Below are 18,186 nucleotides of genomic sequence, written 5' to 3' on the forward strand. Positions count from 1 at the left end.
TGATACTAAAAAATAATTTATATTTATTTAAAATGAAGTTTTTTGATAAAAACATATAAAGACAAAGATTTTATTTTAAAAAATAAAATAATTGAAAAAGCATAACAAAGAAAACAAAAAAGATTAGTCACATTTTAAAATTTTAAGTTGTTGTAATTATTTTTGCATCCCAAATTGAAAATTCTGGATACGTCACTGGTGATTAATATACCGTTTTAAATAAATTAATTAACCTCGGAATTCCATTTAATACTATTTTAAACTATTAGATCTTATCAGAGACCTAAAACAACTTAGTCATGCATGTTTCAAATTTAGCTTTGGTTCAATTATTGAGCAAGAGTAGTAGTACTAAAATAAATCGTGTCTGGCTCTGACCTATTTGAATGGAGAACAATACATACAAGGACACTAGTCTACATCGTGGCTGCAAGTATATATTGGTCTTTTATAATTATCGATCGTGTCTGTCAGAGTGTGTGGAAATTAAAAGTAGTAGTAGTAGTAGTAGTACTATTTGTTTTTCAGGTATTTATGGAAAATAGGCCTTGTGTGGATATAAAAACGCCACCACCACTGATATTTTCAAAGAACCGGCTATAAAGTTCATATTTAAATTACGTATGAATTTTAAATTTAATCCATGAAAAATAGTGTTTTTCACTTTTTTAGATTTCTGAAAATAAAAAATAATAGTACTCCAGTAAACAGTGGCGGATCCAAGACCCGAAAATGGCGGGGGCGGAACTTATATTTAAATATTAAATATTTAATTTAATATTATTTTTAATAATAAAATAAATAAATATTATATTAATATTTAAGTAGCACTACTGCACTAGCTTCATTAATAAAATATAAACATGCTTCAGCTTGCAAATATGTATTATTCATTTTAAAATAAAAAATTATATAAATATAAACATTCTTTAGCTTGCAAATAAGTATTATTCATTTTAAAATATAAAATTAGTGTAAATATATGTACATTTAAAATCACTATAAATATTATATACAAAAGTGATATAAGTAGAGCACTAAATATTTAAATTTCAAAAATATTTAAAATGTTTATTTTGTTACATAGAGAATAATTAAGATGCATGGATCAAATTATAAGTACTTTAGGATAAAAAAGACTTTAACACAAAATTAAAAATTATTTTAACTAAATAATAAATATAACAACATAATATATGCAACTTAGTAGTATTTAAAGGTATTATTTTGATAATAAGAAGAAATATGAATTGATAAAATAAAAAATGAAAAATGAAAATAAATATGTTTTTGTTGAGGATTGAACCCTAGACATCTTAGTTAAAAATCCAACAACTAAACCATTGGACTACTACATTTTATATAACATTTATTGAAAACAAAAATATTTTTACATTCTACGGAGGGGGCGGATATCCTATTTTCGGATTGATTCAATGAAAAATTTAGGCTCTCCGGACGGTCGGGTAGGGGCGACCGCCCCCACCTGGATCCGCCACTGCCAGTAAACATAGAAGATCGTTACAAGTTAAGTATGGCATTGCTCGATACTCAATTTGAGGAGAAATGTTGAAATAATACAATTAATCGAGAGAGAGTATCTTGGTGATGATCGAGAAAATAATATATGGAATATAAAATCAACGGCGACAAAGAATATTGAGAATTAAATAAGATTGATTATGCATCGTGTATTAGGTTGAGAAAATTAAAGTAATAGTCCTACAAACAGAAATTCATCTCCCACAGTGGCTTTCAATTATATTGCTTTCATGGGGTTATATATTTTAACAGGAGGGATTGGGACTTTTATGTTGTGCAAATTGTTAGAAAGAGACGATGATTTTAATATATTATTCGTGGGTTATTCACCAATAAGATTTGAATTTCATGAAAATATATTAGACACATATTTTAGCTTGATAAACTAGTGTTTAAATGAGAATGTACGGTAACCCTTTGACGTATATTCTTATAATAAATAAACTTAAATATTTAAAACTATTAACTCACGTGTCAAATAAAACACTCATATCGGATACATTCAAAAATCAACATTTATCTATATCACTGATATCTTACCCCTAAAAAATAAAATATTAGTGGTTTATATGAGTCACAACTCAGTGTATATATAAATTTCACCTTACAATTATCAAACGTATTCTCTAACCAATACATATAACCATAAGCATTAAATATAATAAATAATTTCACATCCATATGCATACGCCTCTCCGTCCAGTTTATTATTCTGTGACATATCAAGCCTGGTATCTGCCCAGGATTTCCAATATGCCAATATGATTTGACCCGAAAGTCCTAATATGATTTGACCCGTAAGTCAATAATGATGCACACTTAGTATAATTTCATTTATTTATAGTATATAGTTACATGGTAATTTTATTTAAGTATGATGCTATATAGTTGGAGGTTGGTGCATGTTATTACCATATAACACGTCCATTACACGGGAAAAGGAATAAAAAAGGGAACCGTCCCAGTCGAAGCTCCGGTGGGTACAATGGGGCCAATAAGACGGCCACCTCCTGTATTGGACAAGGCGGGACAGGTGGCGATTGGAAGCTGTACGGTGATGATGCAGGGAACGATATTAACGGCGGCTATAATGACGTTGGTGGTTATGGTAGCGGAAACGGTGAAGGTACCATCAGCACTACTTGTGGTGGTGTTGGTAATCACACCCGGGGTGATGATAGTACCCGAACACGTCAGCGTCACCGCCGCCCCCACAACCGGTGTCCCAGGGCAGTTGCCGCTTTGGGTGCAGCAGATCTGCCCCGTCATAGTCACAACTCGCGTTACTGCAATGGAGGTGGCCTTGCCTCCTCCCATCGCCAACAGGACAACCCACACTCACCCATTCTCTACTGCTAATTTCTTGCTTTGCTTTATATCTTTTGTTTTGGTGACTTCTTGTCTATGGAAATCACCTCTATTTATAGTTTTTTGTACATGTAATGTATTATTTTTCGTGGAATACAACATGTTATGTAGGTGACAAATCTGATAAGGTTGTAGGGTTAGGCTGCTCTATGTATAAAGTCTGTCAATTAACCCTACAAATCTACACTTAATTATTTGCCTTTTTGAGTTTTTTTTTGTTAGTTCAAAACTACAGTTTACCCTACAAATTAATTGAAATGTACTGTTTATTTAATGCATTGCATATGTTATATCCGATGAAAACCAAGTGGGTTCTTAGAGGTTTTGAAAATCTGGCCTTTTTGCAGTTCAGCCACACTAATTAATGATCGATAATTGTATTTTGTTAATGACTCCCACTGTTCGTGTAAACAAGTGGCCGTTTTAAATGTCGTGAAAATGATGGGCAACGACATTTCAAATATGAATAAGAGATCTATATATATATGTATTATTATTATTATCTACCTAACCTAATAATATTGAGAAAATCTGTGATTGATACATTCTCTACGTAATAAGTATATCTTGTAGTTCATGCATCCACTACAATAAATATATAAAATTAGGGACGCAATTACTTGCGTTAGAGTATTTTTGAAAATAACCAAAATCTAAGACGCAAAAATAAGTGTCTCTAAATTAGAGACACATTAAATACATGTGTCCTTAAATGTTAAAATTAAGGACACTATAAATGGATGTTGTCTCTAAATTAAGGACAATATATTTTGGGGTCAATCAAATACTACCAGATTCAGGGGCAATGTTTGACCCACTGGAATGAAAATTAGGACTATGAAGTTATGAAGCCTTGAAGGAAATAACCAATCTTTGATCAAGAATGTGCAAAACTAGAGTCCTAGATACGAGCAAAAAAATATCTAGAATAGCACCTAAATATGAACATATATATATTACTGACTTAGCTCATTCACATGTACCATAATTGTCAATGAAAAACTGAAAAGCTCCTTACTGTGAATAGAAAGTTGAAGAGTTCCATCTAACGAACCTAGACATTTAATGAAGAATGAAACAACTTTTTGAAATGAGCTTAAACTTTCAGTGAAGGAAATCAAATACTATAGATCTCCACTGTAAATAGATTCAGAAAAATACAAACAGAAATTCATCCCCCACGATGGCTTTCTTTTCATACTCATGGGGTTATATTTTCTAACAAGAAGACTGAAATTTTTATGTCACGTGTGAATTGTTAGAAAGAGACGATCATTTAATGTTTAATTCGTTTCTGTTCATACTCATTATAACTTCATAACACTTGTGTTTAAATGAGCATGCATGTCCTCAAATATTTTTTCATATGTTGGAACTCCATATATGTTTTCATCAACGCTCTATTATTAATTAGCATTACAATGAAGTAAATACTTAGAATTGGAATATGAATATACGGTAATAATGCTTCAACACATAAGTATAAGCAACAAATTAAAGTTAGTCAATCAGGAACACTTAGTAGATGATGGAGTAGTATAATTTCATATAATTTTATTTAGTTACATGGTAATTTTATTTAAATATGACAGTTGGAGATTGGTGCATGGTGACCAACACCAACATTAATTATTATACATACCACATAACACGCCAAAAGACATATCATACGTATGTCTTTGGACGTCCATTACATGTTCAATTGTTCACCCCAACCGAACAAATCCAGTAGGTACCCCAAGCTGAACTCCGCCAACCTCGCCAGTACGTCTAATGAGGGAAATAAGAATGCCGCCTGTATTGGACAAGACGGGACAGGCAGCAGTGGCGGGGACCGGAAGCTGCACGGTGATGGTGCATCCAACGAAAATAGTGAGGCCGGTGATGCTCTGTCTGATAGCGGAAAGGCTGAAGGTACCAGTAGCAGTTGTGGTGGTGGAGACCGACACAGGCGGGCTTAAGATTGAACCCGGACAGTTAAGCGTCACCGTGGCCCCGGCAACGGGTGTCCCAGGGCAGTTGCCGTTCTGGGTGCAGCACAGCTGCCCCGTCACGGTCAGAGGTCGCGGGAAGAAAATGGTGGCGTGGGCTCCTCCGATCGCCAAGAGGAGAAGCGACAGAAGCACGATGGGAGAAACACCGATTCCGGCCATCCTACTCATATGTTGGAACTCCATATATATTTTCATCAACTCTCAATTATTAATTAGCATTGCAAAGAAGTCAAGACTTAGAATTGGAATATGAATATACGCTGCTTCAACATAACTAATAGAGAAGTGTATATAAGCAACAAAGTTAGTCAAGCATAGACACCACTGGCGGATCCAGGAATTTATATTCAGGGGTGCGAGAATTTCAGAAGAGCTTGAAGGTAGAGAGCTTGAAAGTGGAGTGCTTGAAGCCGGAGAGCTTGAAGGTAGAGAGCTTGAAGCCGGAGAGCTTGAACTATCATGAGTTTTTCTCCTTTTGGACATAAATTGTTGAAGGTCGGATTGTTTTCTCATCACTTTTTATTTTATTTCCTACACACGATGTCATTACAAAATTTGTCAAAATAAATATTGACCATTCAATTCTAATGTTGCGCATTCACAACAATTATAACTAGACATAAAAAAACAACTTATAATAGAAGTCAGAAGATCAAATTTTTAAAATTGAAACACAATAATTTAGAATCCAAAACAACAATGAAGCTATTTAAAATTAAATACTTGCATTTAATACTCTATAATCCCTAAAATAATACATATTTGAGAATTTCTCATCCACAAATAATTGGAAGCACGACTGTTTTCAATTCACCCCAATTCCAACTTTCCAAGACAATAAGATAGAGTCATAAAGTGTAAAACATTATCCTATTTTGCACAAGCTGCCAGAATCCCTAAATTATTTAATGAACTAAACTTTTACACCTAAATTCCTAATCACTCACATTTTCAACAAAGAACAAAGTGTATGATGAAAATTGAGGCGGAAAGTCACGGAAGAAGTCAAGAAACTGGAGTTGGAGAGCGGTAGTCGGCGGCTGAAGAAGGCAAGAAGCAGAAGCAGTCGACAGTTTTCAATTGGGGATGTCAATAGGTTTGTTATTTTTATTGTGTTCTGTAAAAAATGCTTTGAATTAAAATTGAGTTTTACCACTTTTTGATTTATTAAATGTATTTTATTTTTTTTCCGGTATTTATTGGAGGAATAGCCAAATATGGATTAGGGGGACATTAGTTTTTGGCCGCGTAGTTTTTGGAGTATCCAAATAGGGGGACATTATACATATATTATTAATATAAACTCATAATTTGTATTTAAATATATAACACTACTAAAAAAAAAATTTGGGGGTACACTCGTACCCCTTTGTCCCTCCTCCCTCCGCCTCTGATGGACACTTAATAAATGACACAATTTTTAAATCATAATTGGTAAAGTAAGAGAGAAGAGAAAAAAGTAATTGACATAATATAGTAGATGCTGAGGGCCCATAAATGATAAAATGAAAGAGATGGAGAAAAGGTTTCCATAATAGATATGGACTAGCAGGAAAAAGGAAATTCAGAAGTACAATTTGATTTTATTTAATTTGATAGTTGCAGCTTAATGGTCACCAGCACCAACGTTATTATAGTGACGACCGAAGAAAAGCCTGAACCGTCCCAATCCGAAGTCCGGCAACCTGGCCAGTAGGTATAATGGAGCCGATAAGACGGCCGCTTGTTGTGGACAATGCGGGACAGATGGTACGAGTCTTCACTTAATTAGTTTAGATTTATTAAGATTTTGCATATCTTTACATATATTTGTTTCTTATTCAATAAGTTAGGATTAAGTGTTATAAATAGGGAAGAATGTGATCATTTGAGAAAATCAACGAAATACAATATTAATCTTTTGCCCAACGACGAGTTGAAAATTATCTTTTACTAAGATCTCGCGCTGCCCGACGGAGAGGAATTCCCGCGCACAGCCGGTTCTTGCTACCGTCGATCCTTCGTTAGGACGCCGGTGAAACGGGATACGACGTAGGGTCGTAACAACTGGTGCTTTCATTGAGAGCTGACCCTCCCACCATCTCGAACCGAAGCTACACCGCTGCCCGACGGAGAACATTCCGCGCACAACAACTGCTTTGGTTGTCGAGTCCCGCCTGTCCGCCGAGCACTAGCCGCCGGACAACACTACTTCTGCAACACCCGACGAGAAGGATTCCCGCGTGCCGCGTCGAAGTCAGACGATCATCATCCACCACAGCCACGCTTCAGTCCGTCGACATGTCATACGACTACGCCGGCTATCGTCGTCGTCAATACGACTTCCCTCATGCCACACAGCTATTCCGTCCCTACCAGCCGGTCCAACCTCGCCGTGTAACCAGTTGGGACCCTCCGAGCAGCCGGGTGGAAGTACTCCGTCCGCCGTCGTTGCCTGATCCAGAATCACCCTACGTCTCACACCACTTGGATCCACCTGATCGTCGCCCACGGCCGAGATACCAGCCCATCGGGTACCGCGATCGCGCGCAAGACGCTTGGCCCCGACACCACGGTGGCTACGTCGAGAGGGGTGGCCACCTATCTGATCGCGGAGATCATCAAAACCAATTAGGGTTTGATCGCTACCCGACAACCGCAACGCAGCGGCACCGCCCAACGTGCTGGGACCCACCGGCGCAACAGCAGGACCGCGGCTACCCGACCGTTAACCGGCCTCCACCCTCGGAGACGTGTTGGGACCGACCTCGCCCTCGAGAGGAGGTGAGAGCGCGAGTCCAGCCCGCCTCCCACCAGCCCCGCTACTCCACCGAAAGGCCAACGCGGGACCTGAACAGTCAGCCCGCACGTGTGACCAGTCAAACTCCGGAGCAGCCACGCCTGCCGCTAATACGAGTCTCCCAGGCGGAGAAGTCAGAACGGTCCAGGTTGGGTCTCTGCTGGCACTGTCCCGAGAAATGGGTGATGGGACATGTGTGTAAACAACACATTCTTTGTTATGCGGATGATGGGGAGGAGTTTGAGGAGAACATTCAAGATGAGAATTTAGCCGAAGAGAAAACTGATAATACTCCCACGATAGTATTCGGTGATGATGTTCCCAATGACATTACCGATGTTCACAATGATGGCGCTCCTCTTGATGTTCCAAACAACGAGTCCCCTGGAGAGTTCCTCAAGAACAAAGGGATTGTCAAGAACGACAATGAGCCACCGCAAGTGCTCGTTGGGGTATATGATGAGGAGATTGGAGAAAAGGAGGAGACATTGCTAGAAGATAAAGAGGAGGATGGTTCTATCGGTGAAGTGGAGAAGATAATCGCCTCACTCAATGTTGTTCAAGTGTCATCCAAAAATGTTGTTGGAAATTGTTGGGGCATGAAAGGAGATGTTGCTTACACCGATTTGCCCGTAATTGCTTGTGTCTATGTGGATTTGAATGTCGGTGATGGTCCAAGTATGAATCATCGATCAGCATCGCTCGACAAAGATGCAAGGTTGATCCCTCCGAGTAATGACATGCTATGCTTGGGCATTCTGGGAGGCGTGGATAAGCTTTTCGATTTGGCAAGGAATTTTTCCGACAAAGTTGGGTCTCCTTTGTTGATTTTTTATGGAAGTGAAGAAGGAAGACGTTCATCTGTGTGTGTGTTTGATCCAGGAGGAGTTGCCTCGCCGAAGCTTCTGCTTTCAACTCTCCTTTTTGCTTCGTGGTTCCCACCTTGAGGACAAGGTGGATTTTAACCGTGGGGGAGTTGATACGAACCTCTATTATTCTATTATTATTATTTAGTTTAGCTATTATAGGGATTTAGCATATCTTTTTCTATATCTTTATTTTCTTGTTCATTAAGTCAGTAGCATTATAAATAGGATAGACTGTTATCTTTTTTATTCATTAAATCAATTAATGAAATATTTACTCCACCAAAGATAACGTGTGTTTTTCAATCCTAATTTTGGATTCCCTCCGCCGTTCCTAATTGGACACCGGAGTATTCTATCAGCCGCCGAGTTATCTGCCCGACGGGAGCGACTCCCACGCACAGAAACTCCGCCATCGTCCGCCGAGCCTGTTGGCCGCCGGAAATTTATCTCCACCGCCGAGCGAAACTCGCCGCCGGTGCTTGTTAAGGGAAACACCCTTAACAACTGGTGCTTTCATTGAGAGCTCATGAAGCGATACAACAACAACGGCAAGGCCGTGTGGGGCTCAGGCCGTCAAGATTCTTATCCACCAAACAGGTTTGGTGGACGTGTTTCGATGATGGGGGGCCACCGCGATCAAGGTGGATTTCAGCGGCCAGGTATGGAAACTAGTGATTTCGAGGCGAGATTGGTGGATGATTCGCCCACGGAGGATCCGGTCAGTGTCAAACTAGACCGTATACTGGAACGATTCGACAAGTTTGATATATGGAAGGATGAAACGGACCGCCGGTTTGAGAATATTGAACCGTACCTTTCACGCGAGGCTGAGCCGCCGCCGGGGTTTGCGGACGGAGACGAGTGGGAGGACGATGGAAATCGCTGGCGAAATTCGGGGGATAGAGGGACCCGATCTCGGAATTTTCCACCCGGCAATCGTGGGGGTGGGAGGGATAATCGTGGCCGTCGAGATAACAGAAGTTGTGCGGGATTCCGAGGAGACCAATCTTACGGGCATGTCCCTCCTGGGGAGCGCCCGCCATCTTGCTGGGACCCGCCCCAGGGTTCCAGGCTGCGGGCTACGACTAGCCAGAACGGGTTAAAATGCAGCCCCCTCGCTTTGACGGGACCGATGCAACGACTTGGATTTCGAAGGTCCAATTTTACTTCAATCACCTGATGATGCCCGAGGCCCAGCGATTGCACTATGCGGTCATGTTGTTCGACCAACCGGCGGCGGAATGGGTGTTCAATTACTGCTCGAATAATGAATTCGTGACGTGGCAGGAATTCCTGGAGGATGTACGTCACCGTTTTGATTGTCAAAGCTTCAGAAATTTCTACGGCTTGATAGCAAAGTTGACACAAACAGGGACGGTACTGGAGTACCATGACACGTTCGAAAAATATATGAATCGGGTGAAAGGGGTGCTGAAATCAGATCTGTTTACATTGTTCGTCGCGGGCCTTAAACCCGACATGCAGGAACGGCTGCAGCTGCACAGACCATCGTCCTTGGCAGCTGCTATGGCTCTAGCACTGGAGCTCGCAGATACGCAGGCTGACTGCTGGCACCAGCCACCGCAGCCGACGGCGACTCGTTGCCCCTGTCAGAATAGGGACGGTAGGGGTCCGACGGGAGTACCCCCGGGCAGCAGCCGCCCCAGGCATCAGGTACTGTGATTCAAACCCAGGGAGGTTCAGGCCGACCGACTGTTCAGATGAGACCCCTAATGGTTCGGGTTTCGCAGGCGGAGAAAGCGGAACGGGCTCGGATGGGCCTGTGCTATTCCTGTCCCGACAAATGGGTGATAGGTCATGTATGCAAACAACATTTATTGTGCTACGCTGGAGAGGATGGAAGTGGGGATGATGGAGAGAATAATAAGTTGAAGAGTTATTCGCAAGATCAGGAGGAGCTGAGGAAGCTGAATGTGTAATCTCTGGAGGAAGGGAAAAGTAAAGGGCATGGCGATGTGGATGTAAACATTTCAGAGGAGGAGCTGAAGAGGTTAAAGAGTCTGAAGAAGAAAGAGATAAAGGTAAAGTTAGAGAAGATTAGGGAGGTGGCTGGGACTGAAGGAATCTTTCTAGATAAGGATGATTTGGAGGCTGAATTTGATCCTGAAGCACATGATAAAAAGATGAATGAAGCATTTGGTGAGGAGTATTATGGTGCCGAGGATGTTGATCCGCAGTTTGGGACTGATGGAGATGAAGATGAGAAACTGCACATTGACAATGTTCTTTGGAATGCTTTGAATATGCTGTCGGATGATGATAAGGAGCTGCCACATGGAGGAGTTATGAAGTGCTCGCTAGCCTCAAAGACATTTAACATCGGGCTAAACATGCCGGCAAAACCAGTTGTCTTCACGAATGTTCAGGACTTTGATGGGGATTACTATGTCGGGAGACGTTTGCCTATTTGGCGTGTGTTCGATCCAGGAGGAGACGCCTCACCAAAACTTCTGCTACCGGCTATCGTTGTTGCTTCGCAATTTCCACCTTGAGGACAAGGTGGATTTCAACCGGGGGAGAGTTGATACGAGTCTTCACTTAATTAGTTTAGATTTATTAAGATTTTGCATATCTCTACATATATTTGTTTCTTGTTCAATAAGTTAGGATTAAGTGTTATAAATAGGGAAGAATGTGATCATTTGAGAAAATCAATGAAATACAATATTAATCTTTTGCCCAACGACGAGTTGAAAATTATCTTTTACTAAGATCTCGCGCTGCCCGGCGGAGAGGAATTCCCGCGCACAGCCGGTTCTTGCTACCGCCGATCCTTCGTTAGGACGCCGGTGAAACGGGATACGACGTAGGGTCGTATCAAAGCTGCACGGTGACAAGGCAGGGAATGACATTAGAGAAGATGAAGAGGAAGCTGAACGGTACGGTAGCGGTAATGCTGAAGGAGCCAGTAGCAGTTGTGGTGGTGGTGGTGACAACACCCGAACAGCTCAGTATCACCGTCAGGGCTCCCTGTCCCGGGGCAATTGCCGTTCTGGGTGCAGCAGATCTGCCACAGGTCCCTGGATGTTAAAGAAGGTAGCCTGAGCTCCTCCGATCACCAACAGAAGAAACACGACTAGTGCAACACCAGTTCCGGCCATCGCACTGCTAATTGCTTAATTTATTATGTTTGCTTTTGTTTTCTGATTGGGTGAGTTCATGTCTATGGAAATCACCTCTATTTATTAATTAAGTGTTTGCATGGGGTATTAATTACTATTCTATATGTTCTAGGGTTGGGCTGCTCTATGCATACATACACTTGGTCAATCACCCTACTAATCTACTCAATTATTTACCTTTTTGAGTTCAAAACTACAGTTTACCCTACAAATCTACTAGTTGAAACTCCAAATGTAAACTACTTTTTTATTTAATGCACTGCATATGTTATATCCGATGAAAACCAAGTGTGTTCTTAGAGTTTTGAAAATCAGGCCTTTTGCAGTTCCAGCCACATATACTATATATACTACTACTATTATTTATACAAATCTCAAATTCATGTATGAGTTTAAGTATATATTTTAAAATTATTATAATTAGACGTTTTACCCTATAATTATGTCTAATTTTTATAATTATATATTAGATTGATCAAATGCTAATTTGATCAATAGCCTTAAATCCGAACCTGTAGGGTTTTGGCTAAATATTTTTAGCCCGATAAAAATCATAATTCAATTAATCCGCACCCGATTAACTTATAACCCGTAGGGTTGACAGAAACCCATTGGGCCAACACGATTGACATTCCTTGTCCCCACCACATGACCAAAGTTCAGGCACTATACCAAACTCTTCCAATTCTCTTATTGAAGTAGGAAAAAGTTCTTTATCCCTCTCTTTAGTTCATTCACACCATTTCCAATCAATGGATCCACCCCTCCCAAAATCATGTTATTGATCTGTCGCTGCAATTGCCAGCTTGATTTTCACGTAGTATAACTCCAGTTATGCTTATATATTATGATGGTGTCATTTTATACACGTGATTTAAGCTGCAGGGTGACATGCGTGCGCAAGGGTGGTGTATGTTAAGGACCTAATTCCTTAACGTCGATTTCCACACAAAATCAAGAAACGAGATGTCGTCGTTGTCGAGCGCCCAACGTTGGGTCGTGACTTGGACGGCAAAAAGGGACGGTTGAGCGCGAGATCAGCCTCGTCGGCAACCTTAGGAGATGTTTCTTGTTTGCTACTCAATTGAGCCAAAAGAATGATAATTTCATATATTGATTGAATGAACAAAAAAGATAACAGTCTATCCTATTTATAATGCTACTGACTTAATGAACAAGAAAATAAAGATATAGAAAAAGATATGTTAAATCCCTATAATATCTAAACTAAATAATAATAATAATAATAATAATAATAATAATAATAATAATAATAATAATAATAATAATAGACTCGTATCAACTCCACAACGGTTAAAATCCACCTTGTCCTCAAGGTGGGAACCACGAACCAAGGACGAGAGTTGAAAGCAAAAGCTTTAGCTAGACGTCTCCTCCTGGATCAAACACATATCGAACAGCTGAATGTCTCCCTTTATCACCTCCAAGAATGCTCAAATATGGCTTGTCATTGCATGGAGGGATGAATCGTGTATCGACGTCGAGTGATGTCGAACGATGAACAATACTTGGGACATTGCCATCAAAGAAATCCACGTAGAAATAGGCAGTTATCCTTACACCAGTGCAAACACTTCCTCTCTTAAACCAACAATTCGTAACCTCTGTCGATGACATTTGAGCAACACTTACCGTTGCGATTATCTTCTCCACTTCACCAATAGAACCATCCTCCTCTTTATCTTCTAGCAATGTCTCCTCCTTTTCACCAATCTTCTCATCATATACCCCAACGAGCACTTGCGGTGACTCATTGTCGTTCTTGACAATCCCTTTGTTCTTGATGAACTCTCTAGGGGACTCGTTGTTTGGAACATCAAGAGGAGCGCCATCATTGTGAACATCGGTAATGTCATTGGGAACATCATCACCGAATACTATCGTGGGAGTATTATCAGTTTTCTCTTCGGCTAAATTCTCATCTTGAATGTTCTCCTCAAACTCCTCATCATCCGCATAACAGAGAATGCGTTGTTTACACACATGTCCCATCACCCATTTCTCGGGACAGTGCCAGCAGAGACCCAACCTGGACCGTTCTGACTTCTCCGCCTGGGATACTCGCATTAGCGGCAGGCGTGGCTGCTCCGGAGTTTGGCTGGTCACACGTGCGGGCTGAATGTACAGGTCCCGCGTTGGCTTTTCGGTGGAGTAGCGGGGCTGGTGGGAAGCGGGCTGGACTCGCGCTCTCACCTCCTCCCGAGGGCAAGGTCGGTCCCCGCACGTCTCCGAGCATCGGGGATGGTCAACGGTCAGGTAGCCGCGGTCCTGCTGTTGCACCGGTGGGTCCCAGCACGTTGGGCAGTGCCGCTGCGTTGCGGTTGTCGGGTAGCGATCTAGCCCTAATTGGGTCTGATGATCTCCGCGATCAGATAGGTGGCCACCCCTCTCGATGTAGCCACCGCGGTGTCGGGACCAAGCGTCTTGCGCGCGATCGCGGTACCCGATGGGCTGGTATCTCGGCCGTGGGCGACAATCAGGTGGATCCAAGTGGTATGAGACGTAAAGTGATTCTGGAGCAGGCCACGACGGCGGACGGAGTACTTCCACCCGGCTGCTCGGAGGATCCCAACTGGTTACACGGCGAGGTTGGGCCGGCTGGTAGGGACGGAATGGCTGTGTGGCCTGAGGGAAGTCGTATTGACGACGACGATAGCCGGCGTAGTCGTATGACATGTTGACGGACTGAATCGTGGTTGCAGTAGAAATGGTGGTGATTTATTTGGGGATATGGATGAACGCAGACGAAGGATGCTGAGCTCTCAATGAAAGCACCAGTTGTTAAGGACCTAATTCCTTAACGTCGATTTCCACACAAAATCAAGAAACGAGATGTCGTCGTTGTCGAGCGCCCAACGTTGGGTCGTGACTTGGACGGCAAAAAGGGACGGTTGAGCGCGAGATCAGCCTCGTCGGCAACCTTAGGAGATGTTTCTTGTTTGCTACTCAATTAAGCCAAAAGAATGATAATTTCATATATTGATTGAATGAACAAAAAAGATAACAGTCTATCCTATTTATAATGCTACTGACTTAATGAACAAGAAAATAAAGATATAGAAAAAGATATGTTAAATCCCTATAATATCTAAACTAAAATAATAATAATAATAATAATAATAATAATAATTATAATAATAATAATAATAATAATAATAATAATAATAATAATAATAATAATAATAATAATAATAATAATAATAATAATAATAATAATAGACTCGTATCAGTGTACGACTGGAGTTCCAGGGGAACAGGTACTAGCTGCTGGTGTACGTGATGAATGTTTAAATGAGCATGCATGTCCTCAAATAATTTTTCATATGTTGGAACTCCATATATATTTTCATCAACTCTCAATTATTAATTAGCATTGCAAAGAAGTCAAGACTTAGAATTGGAATATGAATATACGGTAATAATACTTCAACACATAAGTATAAGCAACAAATTAAAGTTAGTCAATCAGGAACACTTAGTAGATGATGGAGTAGTATAATTTCATATAATTTTATTTAGTTACATGGTAATTTTATTTAAATATGACAGTTGGAGATTGGTGCATGGTGACCAACACCAACATTAATTATTATACATACCACATAACACGCCAAAAGACATATCATACGTATGTCTTTGGACGTCCATTACATGTTCAATTGTTCACCCCAACCGAACAAATCCAGTAGGTACCCCAAGCTGAACTCCGCCAACCTCGCCAGTACGTCTAATGAGGGAAATAAGAATGCCGCCTGTATTGGACAAGACGGGACAGGCAGCAGTGGCGGGGACCGGAAGCTGCACGGTGATGGTGCATCCAACGAAAATAGTGAGGCCGGTGATGCTCTGTCTGATAGCGGAAAGGCTGAAGGTACCAGTAGCAGTTGTGGTGGTGGAGACCGACACAGGCGGGCTTAAGATTGAACCCGGACAGTTAAGCGTCACCGTGGCCCCGGCAACGGGTGTCCCAGGGCAGTTGCCGTTCTGGGTGCAGCACAGCTGCCCCGTCACGGTCAGAGGTCGCGGGAAGAAAATGGTGGCGTGGGCTCCTCCGATCGCCAAGAGGAGAAGCGACAGAAGCACGATGGGAGAAACACCGATTCCGGCCATCCTACTCATAATTGCTTTTCTTTATATGTTTGGTAGTATTGTTTTTTTTTTTTGATTTGGTGAGTTGATGTCTATGGAAATCACCTCTATTTATAGTTTTTTTTTTGTGAATATTAATTAAGGGTGTGGGGTATGTATTATTTTTGGTGGAATATATGTTATGTAGGTGACAAGTTTAATTAGGTTTTAGGGTTGGGCTGCTCTATGAATACAGTTAGTCAATCACCCTACAAATCTACTCAATTATTTGCCTTTTTGAGTTCAAAACTACAGTTTATTTCATGTAAACACTTAACTGATACTGTTTTTTTATGCATTGCATATGGTAGTATATCTGATGAAAACCAAGTGTGATTCTTATACTTATACTCATGTTAAAAATAATGAAAGTTGTTATTAAAGTCATATATTTTTGGTTAATATTATAAATTTCAAGAGAAATGTTTTAGAGACATAATGGCCATGTTTAATAGTAATTTTATATTATATTCTATTTTTAAAACGGCTAATTTAGGGTATAAAACAGCTAATTTATTACAAAGGGAGTATTGATTTTGGAAAGTTAACTATACATATTTACTTTACAAATTGTTATAAGGTTACACGTATCTTTACTTTCCAATATATAATTTTTAATAAGGTATAGCATATCTTTATTTTTCAACCTTTCTTTGAAAAAGAATTTTTTTTATTTATGTAATTATATGTATACTGAAGTTCGAAGTAAAGTTCTAATAATTTAAGAATCGAAATAAATTAAAATTTGATGCATTATAAATTATTACGAATTGAGTTTACAATTTTTTATTTTAATAATTTCATAATTTTGATTTTAATTTCATATTATACTGATTGAGTTTGAGCTTTTGATTTTAATTTGCAAAAAATTTATTTCTTTAAATTCTTAAATTGTGGAATGTCTCTCTATCGAGCATCGATCGACAAAATAATTAAATGATATGTTTCAGTATTTTATAGCTATGTAGATAACATTTTCTCTTTCTTTAATAACATATTAGAGATCTTAGCTCAATTCACCATATTATGCAACATATTAAAATTTTATCTATGAAGTAATAATACTAATTGAGTATGCAGTTTTGATGTTAAAAATTTCATAATTTTGGTATTAATTCTTTATGTTTGAAAATTTTAATTAATTTTTCAACGTTACAACTTGATAAAAAAATAATCATATATTCTAAACTCATATATTTAACATTTTAAAGCTATATATTTAGTATTTTCTCATATTCTTTGCAAAAATAAGAATTCGTTCCTAACTCTATAAACAATAATACTCCGAATATTTGATATAATAGTATTAATAGCACTTACGATTTTGTCATAATCTTAATTCTTTTCCTTAGTTAATTAGTTGATGTATGATACGTTAAAATAGTCTAAAATAGAAAAGTGGATTATCTTACTATTATTTTCGTACTGAATAATAATTTCTTGTTTTTTAATTTTTGAAATGTTATAGTTGAATCTTAATCAATTTTTTAATAGGGGAGCATTATGGTCATATTGCCTCTATAGTGTTAAGTTTCAACATAATAATAACCATTAGATCAAGATTGTGGACGGATTAGATGATGAGGATATTTTATGGTCCGTGTTACATTATATCGTGTTCGTGGTACATTATAGTGGTATAATTGTATACACGTGAATTATATCAGCAGTTTCAAAACTGCAAGTGCGATAATTATGAGACTATTTGGAGAGACGCTTGACGTATCTCTAATTCCATTCTCTTTCATTAGTCACGACTTCCTCACTTCTCCCCTCTTCCCTAACCCTAACCGCTTCATTTTTTATCCACAGATTAAGAAAAAACGCTGATTCGTGCTGCAAGGACGACGGAAAATCGGAACAAAGCAAACTTTGATCTTGTTCTCTTCATCGACGGTCGATTTTGCTATTTTGTCATAACCAGACGTCGCCATTTGTATGCCTAGCCCGAAAGCAGGTAAAATTTCTGATCGAAATCCGATGATTAAGTAATAATTTCATTTCGTGTATACTGAAAACTACATTTTTTGTAAATCTGAGGCCATTTTCTTTCATTACTGAAATTCAATTATAGGTCCCTCTACTGTATGTCGTTCGTTAGTTGAATTTTGGGTATTCGTTTTAGTGCTTCTACAATTATTCAGTCAATTTACAATTTATGATTTGGTGATGGATATCAATTTTGGTTTGCTACATTATTTAAATAATGCTCGTACATTATTTGCTCTATATACTCTTCTATATCTTCTTTTATAAAACATTTGTGCATTATTTAACCCAATATTTTACATTACGTACTGATGTGGTACATTATTCTGGATTATGGTATGAACTGCTACATT

General features: G+C 39.3%; 1 protein-coding gene across 1 annotated transcript; it reads right to left on the minus strand.

Annotated features, from left to right (window-relative positions):
- Nucleotides 1-4,428: 4,428 nt before the first annotated feature.
- LOC121796408 lies at nt 4,429-15,906 on the minus strand. The gene is made up of 2 exons (XM_042195276.1): nt 15,828-15,906; nt 4,429-5,064 (listed from the first exon to the last, which is right to left on the minus strand). Exons 1-2 carry the CDS (start codon nt 15,833-15,835, stop codon nt 4,617-4,619), a joined length of 456 nt encoding a protein of 151 aa, XP_042051210.1. The 5' UTR covers nt 15,836-15,906; the 3' UTR covers nt 4,429-4,616.
- Between the last annotated feature and the right edge of the window lie 2,280 nt (nt 15,907-18,186).

This window comes from Salvia splendens, chromosome 3, assembly GCF_004379255.2.
Source record: "Salvia splendens isolate huo1 chromosome 3, SspV2, whole genome shotgun sequence".
Taxonomy (NCBI): Eukaryota; Viridiplantae; Streptophyta; class Magnoliopsida; order Lamiales; family Lamiaceae; genus Salvia; species Salvia splendens.